The sequence below is a fragment of the Pygoscelis adeliae genome, unplaced genomic scaffold (assembly GCF_000699105.1).
Source record: "Pygoscelis adeliae isolate BGI_AS28 unplaced genomic scaffold, ASM69910v1 Scaffold95, whole genome shotgun sequence".
Classification (NCBI taxonomy): Eukaryota; Metazoa; Chordata; class Aves; order Sphenisciformes; family Spheniscidae; genus Pygoscelis; species Pygoscelis adeliae.
The window spans coordinates 1508235-1521015 of NW_008824869.1; the positions used below are offsets into that span (position 1 = coordinate 1508235).

Genomic DNA, 12781 nt, shown 5'->3' on the forward strand with positions numbered 1-12781 from the left:
AAGACTTGAACCACAATTCACACCAGCACCCTTCCTGCCAGGAGACACAAATGGATGCTGGCCAGACTGCAAAGCTCAGGTCTGCTCAGACATGTGGTACGAACATGTATGAGACGGGCTCTGCTTCTGCTGCTGGCGGATTTGGAAGCTTCAAGACCTGCTGCCATGACAGGGAGCGGCTTTCCTCAGGTGCCGGGGCAGCAAATCATGCCCTGCACTGCTTGCAGTAATACAGCCAGCTGCCAATGCACATGGTAGTGTCAGCTTAATGTAAATGGTGCAGAGCACACCTAAATTACACCAGCCTTCAGCATCTCACTCATGAAATTGTTCTCGAGTACCTGTCCCCCTTTCTCTGTCTCTCACCTCCTGCTCAAGGCATTATAGTCAATGGAGCTGTAGGCACAGCTGCTGACTAATGCTGCTCTAGATGCTCTCATGCTGGTTCAGCATGCTTCACAGCTAGCTGAACCAGTCATCTTGCCACTTGCGGGGCCCTACACCACCCACTGAAAGGCAGGTGGTGAAAGGGCCGTCCCCACGACCCTGCTGCCATGCAGCCGGCCAGCAGCAAATCCCAGGAAGCAGCACACCTTCCCATGGCTCACCTCCCTGCAGGGCGAATTGGCCCCCCACACCCTGGCTGCTGCAGCCTGCCCGCTGCCAGGAGGGACACCACTGCTACGCCCCGCAGGGCCAATGCTAAGAGATGGCAAAATAATGTCCCTTTGTAACACCACTCAGTGTATTTCCTTCTCTAGTTCTAAATAACTTGGGACACATTCAATTTGAAAGGTAATAAAAAGATGGGAGGGAATAGAGCTTTGCTTCAGCACAGCTGTGAATCCCAAGGCTCAAACCATAACGCTTTTAAATCTTCCTTTCTTCCTGTCCTAGACAACAAAGAAATCATCAGACTCTTCGTCCAATTTAACTTGAGGTAATTTAAGCACATTTTTCCCTTCATCTTCATATGGTAACCAGTACATAGCCTGAGTGCACTTTTAGTATTCCAATTCAATAACTGCAATTATCACTTCGGTCAACATACACAAGATAACAGTCCTAGCTCTAGTGCTTACCTTGTTCTAGATGACTAGCGTTCAGTGGTTGTCTCCAAAGCCAGCGCCCCCGAGGACAAAATCTAATGATATTACAGTCATTACTTTTCATGAATTAATCACATCCTCCAGCTAGTAAAATGCTTCTCACATCCTAAGAAAACACTGGAGAAATGAAAACCCCAAACACACTAGTGTGTAAAATAAGAGCAATCACTCAGGGACAAAGTCCTACCTTCCAGTCAGCTTACTGCCTGGAAGGTCAGATTTTTGAAAGAAACAAAGCTCACATTCTTCTCAAAAATGCTTTACCGTTATAAGGAAATAACCCCTTGCAAGCTCTATAGGAAGGCATGTCAGCACCTAAGTCTTCATATGAAATGCCAGGTTTCCCGCTTTCCTTCCACATGCACGTGCACGCAGACATACAGAAGTGAAGTTCATGGCAACAGTGATGCACCATACACCTGCGTGCTGTTCATCAAAGCAAAGCCCAGCGGGAAGGCTGTGCTTTGTCAGAAGGTGCCACCACATACCAACTCTTTCTGAGCCACTTCCCATGTGCAGCATTACCACTGACCCACAGTGGCTGCAGAGCGGTGCTTTAAAGCCCTGCTGTGGACAGAACTGAATGCTGTAGGGAAGAAATAAAAGCGTCACAATCACATCCCACACGCAGGAGCATGACACAAATCTTACAATTTCAGCCTGAGTAGGGCTTCGCAGTTCAAAAAGGACTAACATCCCCTAGCCTATCTTCATTCCCAAACTCTTGCCATCTGCCCCTTTGCACACTATGAACCCTGTTTTAGGAAATGCTCTAACACAAGATTTAATATCTGAAGGGACAGGGCTTCCACCACGACCCTGAAAGATTACCTGACAATGCCAGGACATCTTGCTTGGCATATAATTCCATTCCCTTGTGTGGACATGGATCATTCCCAGGCATCCTTCTCGTAACAAATTAAAACCGTACCTTTGAGCCTTGTTGCAACAGCTTTTTCTGACACCAAGTTTTGTTTCTTTCTACATCCCACTCAAGAATGCTACAAGCACTTCCTCCCCTGTCTCAGTTTTCAGGCAGATCATCCAACATGTCAGTCACTGCACTTCCCACTCTTCTTCTTCTGTTTGCTTGTCCGTCTGTGTCTGAGGAACAGCGGACCAAATGCACCATTGCAGGTCAACTTGTAACAGAAAATCTCTCGTCTTTCTGGAGCACCCTGTAAAGTAACGTCCTGGCCTAAGTTCTACCAACCTCTTTTTCCTGCTGTTCATCTATTAACCACTTAAATTACTCACCACTCTGCTCACTTTACAGATCTTCATCACAGTCAGTATTACAATTATGGATATTTGTATCCTTGCATCTCAATCTACATTTCTCCAAACCCAAATCTCATTTTACTTCCATTCCATATTTTTAATCCCACTCAGTCCTGCTGCACTGAGGGAGAAAATTCTGCAACCACATAAATAGATAACTTACCCACTTACACAACCGGCTGCAGCGAACTCTGGCAAAACAATACAGGTGCTGGAATTTCAAGAATCAAGGCACTTTTGTTCCCAAATTTGTTAGGTAACAGAGGAAAAAGACATTTTTAGAAAACTTTCATCTCTCAGGTGCCTTCATGATAAGCTCAACTCTGACCTTTTGTGGCTTGGCAAGACCTGACCTTAACTATGCAAAATACCTTGCACGACATTTCCTTGCCAGCAGAAAACAGAGTGCCCAAACTTAACAGAATGTTTTTCTAAGAGAAGTAGAATAAATTTTCTCTTGTATTTCCAATTTTCAGGGCACAGAGAAAAGCACCAACTGAAGAGAGCACTGATTAGACATGCCAGCAGTGCTTTATTCCTATTACTGTAAAGAAGCCTTGAACTATTTGTAAAAGATGAATGTTTTTGGTTTGAAGTCATTTGCTTTGAATTTACTTTTTGAACTGATGGGATGAGGTGCCAGGGGAAGAGAAATGAGAAAGAGGTTCAATATGTGCAAGAGCTTTAGCAGTCCACGCGGTGCTACAATCTGGACAGTGCTTAAGGGAAGTGGATATTGCTGCTCACACTGCCAGAAGTGCTGGGAGGATGAGGGAAGGAAGGTCTCCCACTCCCTCCTGGGTTTTTCCACCTGCCTCTTCCTTCAGTTCCTGAAATTCTCAGATGTGTTGAGTGCACAGGGCACAAAGAACTGTCTTTGGAGCCTCACATTGTGCTGCTGCAGGCCTTGAGAGAACAGCTCTGGGGAGACACAGCAGGCAAGCATGGAGGTGAATGCAGTGCTGAGCCCAGCACAGCAACCCGCAGGCCACATGTCCGCAGAGAGTCAAGCAGAAAGTGCAGGTCCTTGAACCTGGAGCACCGAACAGGAAAGGGAAAGAACATGGGGTTAAAGGCAGAGAGATGACAGGTCTGCTGTAACTGAAAAGAGGGTGTGGAGAAGAGGAGAGAATCTGTTTGCTTCCTGGCATCAGAACAAAATGGTTTCAATCTATCTGTTCACATGCTGACAGGACTCTGCCCTCATTCTGAGTGCACTGAAGAGAGACCAAGCCTGTTTACTTTCCTGATGTAGTAACACTTCAAAGGGAGAAGAAACTAGAAATCTTCTGAGGATCAGAGACCACTTTCTTCAACCTCTTAACTTTAAAACAGCCAGATTCAGGAAGGGAATCTGATGTTCCTGGTGTCTATTAGAATCACAAATGGAAAGGGGAAGAGAGAAGAGAAGCTGTAAGTGGTAAGCCTTACAGTTGTACCAAAACCTGGTCCATCCAGTCATGAAAATTGTTCACTGACTACTTCCCAAACTCCTGCAAACCTGGATGTGTATGCAAAGTCCAAAAAAATAGTCCCAGACTATTTTATATAAAGGCCACTATAAAGGACAACAGTAACCAGCTGATCAGTGCCATAGTACTAAAAGAAGAAATGTCACCAAAGCAAAACAATGAAACAAGTAAAACTTCCCCAGAAAATTGTATGAATGCTGGCTAGAGCCTCAGAAGCAATGACAAGGATTTTTGCAGACCCACAGAGAAAACTAAAGATCTGAGTAGGAAGAAAGAACATTTAGTAAGACAAATTAATACAATCACAGAACTACAGTAAATGATAAGAATAGTTTAAAATAGGCAATTTGTAAGCACGGTGACAGTTTTGATTAACTTAGTGCAATAGGAAAGGCAGTGAAATTGCCTATGGCAATGGCCTATATGAATGGCCTATACAGCATTAAGTAGAAGTACAAACCACTTTTAAGTAGCGCTAATAATTTTTCATTTACCCAATGTATTTCTGGCTCACACTTAAGACCTTCATTTCTCCATTTGCCAGGGTCCCAGATTTACCTTTTAGTTCCTAATTATTCTCTTGAAAACCACTTTCTCTTTTCTAACTTAGTCCCTTATGATTGTCTATACAATGCTTTCTGTAATGAAAAACTGCTTCTCAGTTGGGTCAGATGATTTGAACCGACAAAGCCATTCTGCTTTTTTTTTTTTTTTTTTTTTTTTTTTTTTTTTTTTTTTTTTTTTTTTTTTTTTTTTTTTTTTTTTTTTTTTTTTTTTTTTTTTTTTTAAACTAAATAGCCCCCAAGCCCCCACTTCCCGTACCCCTCTTCCACCTTCTCTGTTTTGACTGTTTAATATATAAAGCAGCTACTATTTTAAGAATAAGAGTAGACACTGTTATATCAGCATCTGGAGGCTACAATTCCAAAGCCTAAGAGAAACAGTTCTCTCTTCAGCAGCTTCCTTGGTATTAGTCGCAGACCGGACACAAGGCACTAACTCAGGTCACCATTGTACTGGCCAGTGTCTGCTTTATGTATATGGCATACTCAGAAAAGGAAATCTCTCATGTAGGCATCCATTATCCCTACTCCTATTTCTTTGATTTTGCTCTCATCCATGCAATTTCTGTCAGAGAGAAACAGGAGCTGGGGGAAAAAAAACCCAAAAATCAATACTGCCATTGCCTGTATCATCGTCTTTCAACTTTCCTTCTTTTTAGCACTTTTTAAGTCCTTTTCCAGTTAATTTCTCTTTCTCCTTTACTGAACCTCCCCAAAGAAGTGCAGATATGTAACAAAGTTCCTCTAACAGATGTGGATTGCATCTAACATCTCTTTTTCAATGGAACTAAGTTTATTTTTTAGTTAAGAAGCTAATGCATAGTTAGTGCCCGAGCAGAAACATCCACAACTCTCGCTACTTCTCTCTAGATTAGGGTTTTGTTTTCTTCTAAACAGCAGAACTCCAAAGGAAGTAATTCACTGGAGCTGTTTTACCTATTCACTATTCAAAAATCCCCTCAGGCTAAAAAATCCCAAGAAAACACAGCAGTGGCATTTTTACAGCACTTGCCCAATCTCCTTATATCTAAAATCTCACTAGAGGAGGTGGCCAGACATTGGTTAGCCAGTCCTGAATAAAGCCTTCTACATCTGTTCATCACAGCACCTGGCTAATCCAATACCGGCAGAAAAATCTAGCAGCTCGCATTAATCTTCACAGAGTTTGAATAAAGCCAGGATTTGTCTCTGGGACAAACGCGGTCCTCAGAAGTCAAAAGCTTCTCTTAAAAAATTATATAAAGAGCTGCATGTGTCATAAAGGAAAAAGCTATAGAGCAGTACTAAATAAAAGCACCCCACAACAAAATTTTATCTCCCTAACAAATACTGTCTTCTAGTATTTTTTATATTACCTATGGGGAAAAGAGGGAATAATATCTCAGGATATACGCTTAATATAATTTCTTTCTTTCATACCTCTTTACACTGCACTTATTTCACTGGATACATTTTAGATAAATGCCTGCTCGTAACTAGCTCACAGCTGCAGCACACCTCATAAAACACTTCTGAATGGAAAAGCATTCTTAAAATTTGCAACTCTTGGCTTCCGAGACAATAAGTGCTGACCGGTTCTCCTTCAGTGACTTGTGATTTTTAAAACAGGATAATCACAGTGATCGACACAGTACTGCCACAGGAGGGACTAAATTAATATTTTCTTTATTTCATCGCACAATAATCTGATGGAATGCAATACTACGATTTTCCTCATTCAGCCTTTTCAGGCCAGATTTCTCAAGACAGGATCATATCAACACATAAGCAGGGTAACTGATTGTGCCAGCTGTCTCTGGGTGGCAAGGTTTTGAGCCTTTGACCCAATGTCAGCCCAACGCAATAGACAAGAGGATGTGCAGAAAGGAGGTTCCTTTCAAGCAGACTGAAAACTGGCCACGGGCTAGAAGAGAGACCTGGGAAACAACTGGCAGAGGGACGACACAGCCCTTCCCTGGTTCTGTCCCTCCAACCCTGCATCTGTGCAGGCAGCCCCGAGTCAGGCACAGCCTGCGCTGCCTCGTGCCCAGCGTGCAGCCGGGGAAGAGACAACTGTGCACACCAGGAGCTCAAGAACTGCTGCAAGAGGACCTTGCTTTTTGGACCCACATGCTTCCAAGCTAACCATTGATGGGCAACCATTTGACTATCACCTGGAGTGTGGCTTCTGAGACTTCAAGATATGCAGCCCAGCTCAGTCCTACTGCCAGACCTCTTGGACCTGGGGAGATTCCGCCATCCAGCGGCTCTGAACTCCAACCACTGACTGAAAAGAAACCATTGCTCCATGGGGTTGGAGCAGCAGCTGACAGTCAAGAAGGATCACTGCCAGGTGATTTTGATGAGCTTTTGTGAAAAACTTTCAATGAAGGGCAGTCATTTTTCCCGGAGCAGAGCAGGCCGGGGCAGCAGACAGGAATGCAATACAACAGACTGCCCTGGAGCAAATCTACCCTTGTGCAGTCCCAGGGTTAACACATCCCTGTGTAGGACAGCACACCTACAGCTTTGTCACAGACATACAGAGGAACACCCTCCACCCTCCTCCTTTGGTGGAGGGAGGTCTGATGGGATTATGAAGGGTGCATAATAACACCAGTGCCTGCATGAGCCCATGCCTCCCACAGAGATGAGGTTCTCCCCACCCCTGCACAAAAGCACATGCTTCCGCCCTGCAGGAGCTCCACAAAATCTGTTGTCCCCACAAGGATGCAATTCTCCCAGTCAACTGACCAGCAGGTCCTTACCTCTGTGTGCAGCAGCGCTGCTGCCAGATCCAGTGCCAACCTTCCCTCCATCTCCACTGCCTCCTGTTGAACCCTACCTTTTCTCATGACTGCAGTTTATTAGAAGGGGAAAGTGACCGGGAGGCAAGTATCTTAGAAGGAGTGGGGACACAAAGATAAATGACAGAGAAAGTTCTTGTCCGTACCTTTTTTTGTCACAAAGCAAAAGCAGTTAGTAATATGAGGAGCATCAGAACCCAACTGTAGCAGAGTCAGCATCTCTGCCTCCTGGAAGATGGGCAGAGGGGTGTTTTTGATATCAGGATCTTGAAATATTTTACCACATAATATTAAAAAAAAAAAAAAATTACAAGTGATGAGCAATCTTTTAACCTCATAATGCTTTTTTCCCATATAACAGGATGCCTCCTATATTCAAAGCTCTTAAGTTTTGAGGTTGCTTTCCTCCTTTTTCTAACCAATGCAAACATAATCATACTCATGATTCTAATCCATCCTGATTAACAATCAATGTCATTAAATTACTCTTTTACTAGGTGACAAGACAGAACTAGTTTAGTTCTTGAACTGACTGGAGATTAAATTAAGTGATTATTTCCTTGATAGGTATTAACTTGTACCACAGTTCATTAAAAAAGCACTTCTGTCAAGGTTAGTACCATAGTTAACAGAACTATGACTGTACTATTTAGGTTTGCAACTATTCAAAAGTACTTAAATGCTTGAACAGAGCTCTAAGTTTCTATAAAGTACTAATTCCAAAAGTAATCAGATGAATTGTCAAAGTGAACATCATGAAAATTTCTGTTCCTTTGACCGGCTTAGTTTTGTTTACTTAATCGTGGGAAAATTTCCACCCTTCAATCATCAGCCCACCAGGACATATTACACTATCTTCCTGCCACAAAAGCTGTTACTCAGCATGCATCTCCTTTCTGTTTTTATTGTTTCCATCTCTTTCCAACTTCTTCTTTGGTCTCTGCTCTCTCAGAGAACAGAGAAGGAAACTACAGGACCTAGTAGTGATATTGCTACAAAAAGAAGGAAAATGAGAGAATTAGGGAGAAATGAAGACATAAATAAAAATATGAAATAAGGAGCTATATCTAGCAGAATAGAGATATCAAAGAACTGGAAGACTCATTCTCAGGAGTACTACAATGCACATAATCGTGATTCTTTCACTCCAGCCATGCCTTGTTACAATAAACATAACTGACTCAGCTGCACATGCCCTCTGGATGTTTACCTCAGGCACTGAGCACATTTCCAGTAGGGGACTTTTCAGGCAGTGGCAGATTGAAATACAGAGGCGAGATGATGGGACCCTTTTCACAACAGACTCCCAAAGGGTATCCTGCCTGCCACCACAGCCACCTGTCCCACTTACCTCTCTCATGGACTTTAGTCTCCAAGTTTGTTTATCAGGAAATGACCGCTACCTCAAGCATGAGATATCCTCAACTTCTCATTTAAACAGAAAGGGGTGACTGGGAGGGGGGCTGTCAGGTTATTTGTTTGCCGCCTTTTTTCAGAAACAACACAATGTTTGAGGAGTCTGGCAGGATACCCTGATCAGATGTGGCCACGTACCGTAACCTTATTCTCCATTTCTATTTTGTCAGTTTATATTTAGGAAAGGAATTATTTGCTAAAGTAGAAATAGACTTAACATAGCAGCTGCTGTGTCCCATTCTGCCCCAATTCAGAGACAGAAGCATGTTACTGCTTTTCTCAGCCAAGCCACGAGGACCTCCAGACAACGCCTTCTCTGGCAGTAGTAAAAGCTGTGATGTTTATCAGGGACATGGGCTCCACTCATGCACCACAGGTGACAGAACTAGGTTTAAGAAGTTGTCTGTCTAGGTGACAGACCTGTCTAGGTGACAGACAGGTTTAAGAAGTGACCACCTCCAACTAGAACGTGATAATTGTCCAAAAGGTCACTAAATACAACAGCTTAATTCTCACTGCTGTCCCCATTAAACTTAAAGCCACAAAGACACTTGAAACTCATCTATTTTACTTTGCCACCGAGGCTTGCTAAGAGCATATCTGGCAGCCAGCCATTATGGCCCAGCTGATGGGCAGAGGATCACCAGTTCAATTGCTTCTGACAGTGTGACCATCCACATGCATGTGATTTCTGCACTGAGCAGTAAATAACTGCACAGAGCAGTGGGCATCAACTAGCCCCCATCTGGTAAATACCCATGCAAGTTCATAAATTTGGTCCTATGAGTATCCTGGCTGGACTGTTACACGCTCCCTTCAGTGCTTTCAGGACTGGGGTCTCTTCTCTGACGTGCTTTTAGACAGAGAGGCAGGCACAGGAAGGGAAGTTTAGAGGAAGTATTTCCAACACCTCCTTCAACAGAAGGTAATACACTAGCAGAAGTCACTCTTATAGTAGGAACAGCCCAGTAATGCTTATAGACCATCAAGTCAACCCTGGATTGCATGGTGCTAGAAAGTATATCTACGTGGTACCTGCAACATATATAAAACTGCAATATGACATGAAAAAAGAAAGAGTACTAACATGTGCATTTGCATGAACATACTTCAACTGCAGTAAAGCAGCATAAGCTGTATATTGTCTCATCAGTCCCCAGACCCATCGAAGTCCAATGCCACGCAAAGTACTGCTTCAAGAGTAGAACCAGAGAGGGGAATGCATTCTGGAAAACCTGTAGGCACAGCCGATATGGAGGGTGGCTATCGCTGGACCTGGTTCTGTTTGATGGCAAGGGAACGAGAGCTTTTATGCTATTTTCTCTTGACTAAACACAGCACACTCTTGCCAAGCAGTTTTAGATGAGAATTCTGCAATTCTGTGCTTAATGCTTTACAAAGAAAGTGTTGTTGTGAAGCACAAAGGGGTTTTTTCTCCTTTTGCTAAGTAGCATATACAGGAAATTGGAAAACTGAAACTCAGGTCCCCAGAGGGGAGCTAAGGAAAAGCAAAACACTATCTGGCAGTGGCTACCATAATGTGGCATTATGGCATTATGATTCACAGATAAAAAACATAAAGGGAAAAGCCAAACCAGAGCATAAAGAAGGTCTAGTAGGTAAATTGCCTTCTGGATATCACAGGTACAGAATTTTCCAAGGCAGTGTGTGCATGAAAAATACCCCAATATTTTGGAAGTAAATCCTGACTTGCTCTGTACCAAAGGGGCTCCCAATCAAAAAATGCCTTAAGCTTCAAAGCAAATTTCTGAACATTCCCTCAACAACATTTCAAGCTAGAAAGGAACTTAAAGTAACTAGTAGAAGTGTCTCCAAGCCAAAGAAGTAAAGGGAACAACGTCAACAGACAAAGGACAGAATTGCCTTGGTTTGGGGGTGGTAGGGAGTGGTTATTTGTTTGACCAAAGTAAAAATTATCCCAGCAAGTTTGAAAGCAATGATAGAGAAGTCATTTCAAAACAATGAAAGAGAAGACAGAGTCACAAATGATCACAGTACCCAGTGAACTGAATTTTCTGCTGTACTGTTTCTACAGACCAGTGCACTGATGCACCAGAGTGAACATTTTCTCTCTTAAAAAGCTTTACAAGTTGCCTGTGCAATTTGGAAATCTTAGTGTTATAACTGAGATATCCAGTAAGCAGTATGAAAAGATAATCTGGTTTAATGCCCCAACAGCGGGCACAAGATTAAAGTTTTCTGTCCCACACTTGTCTGAGGGTTTCCCAGTCATGACTGTAAACATCTCATTTGAGCTTTTTTAAATGTCAGTTACAAGCTTTTACACATAAATAAATACTGCTACATACATAATAATGTATTATGAAAAGGTGATGAGTAGATACGCGAGAAAAAGTGATGAGCTAATATGTGAGTTAGACTGACGGAGTTATTCACTGCAGGCTCAAAATATTTTCTTCCTCTTTATTACTTTTGATATGCAAGATCTCTCTAGTCCATTTCTAATTACCAGCGTAGCACAGCTTGAGTTGAACTACAATATGTTGCTAATGGCAACAGCAGTAGTTTTACATGTTTATTTTACTAAAAAGCATTTCACCTTGGAACTGTCCAGCTGGACTTGGACAAATGGGTCAGACCTCAGAGGTGTAACGGAGCTCCCACTGCCTTCAGCAGTGCTGCACCAGCTCCTACTGACAAGAGAATCTACTTCGACAGCTGTTGTATTTTCAAGTAAAATTTAGGAAGATGACATTGCCCTGCCTAGAAAAGTATTCCCACACTACACAAAGATTTACTACACACATGTGCACACACTTACTTGTTTTACGTAAGATAAACACCATACCTCATGCCTTCTGTAGACCTATTCTGGTAGTTACGGTAGAGCTGGGGAACGCCTAACATAGCCTCGGTGAACACTGCAAGGAAGCCCAGCGTTTCCACAAAGAGAGATGAGTCAAGCCAGAGGTAAGTGATGTAACCGGTCACACCAGTGAAAGTCAGCACACACTGCACGTAGTCTGTAAACTTGCTCCAATGCCAAAAATAGTTCAAGTCAAAATCTGCAACAGAATAGGAATGGAAGAAGAATAAAATATGTTTTCCCAACCGGACTCAAAGTTAATCAGGGTGGAACTGAGAACTGGGAAGCATGAGGTCAGTCTTTGGGGGTAGGGGAAGGTAGAAAATGAGGGAAGGGATTAAAAAAAATAAAAACAAACAAACAAACAAACCAAGCCCCACCAAACTCAAAACAAACAAGAAAAATAAAAAAATAGGAGTCTTGATTTGGAAAACATTTTTTGGTGGGGGTGTTCAATAAAGAAACAATAAAACAAAGACTTGCAAACTACCAAAATATTTACGAAGATGGCTTTTAAAGAGAAAGCATTGACCTTCAGGTATCAAACATGAAGAACTCTGGATATGACTCTAGCAGAGTTGGCACAGAAGTGTTTCACAAAAACCTCACAATACTAAGTACAGGCCCCAAGCACATCAAGGCAAGTGCTCTCTCTTAGGTCATTATCTCTACCTTCAAACTGCCTCAATCCAAGCTGCTTAGAAGGTCACCTAAAGTCCACAGCTCTGTTCCCTGGTGCAGCGCAGCTGCTTGCGGTGAAGGGCAAGCTGCCACGTGCAGCTGGTACAGCTTTACCGAGATAGGTGCAAGACCGTGACAAGAATCCTCCCTGGAACACCACCTCCCACAGACATAACTACTTTTCACTCCAAGGGCAAAATGTGCTTCACTCTTGCCTTTGCCAGTACCAATGAGTGCAGGGTGCATACCCATTTCTACATCCATCAGAACAAAACACTATAGCACAAAACACGATATCCTCCCTTGAGAGAATGAGAGAAAGAGCAAACCAACCATGCCATTTGCTTTGGCACATTAACAGCATACCGCTGGAAGATATGTAGCTATCTTGTTGATGAATAATAAAATATACAACCCCGTTACCATTGACTGTATAGCAAAATAACAACGTAATTTTGAATAATAAGAACTCTGAAATAACTGTTCATTAGCAGGTGCTGTTCATGTCTTCCTTTCTTAAAAGCACTTGAAGTTAAAAATACCAACCTCAGACCAACTGGATTCTGTTAATTATCAAGATGATGAACCATCGTTCTAACAGCCCAAATATGTGCAACACACCGGC

At 42.7% G+C, this 12781-nt stretch overlaps 1 protein-coding gene across 2 annotated transcripts in view; it reads right to left on the reverse strand.

Annotated features, from left to right (window-relative positions):
• PQLC1 (PQ loop repeat containing 1) overlaps positions 1-12781 on the reverse strand; it is a 67922-nt gene that overhangs the window by 12162 nt on the left and 42979 nt on the right. For both annotated transcript variants that reach the window (XM_009324479.1, XM_009324478.1), the window contains one exon: positions 11458-11674. In XM_009324479.1, the coding sequence (XP_009322754.1) occupies positions 11458-11674 (217 nt within the window). The remainder of the gene's footprint in view (positions 1-11457; positions 11675-12781) is intronic.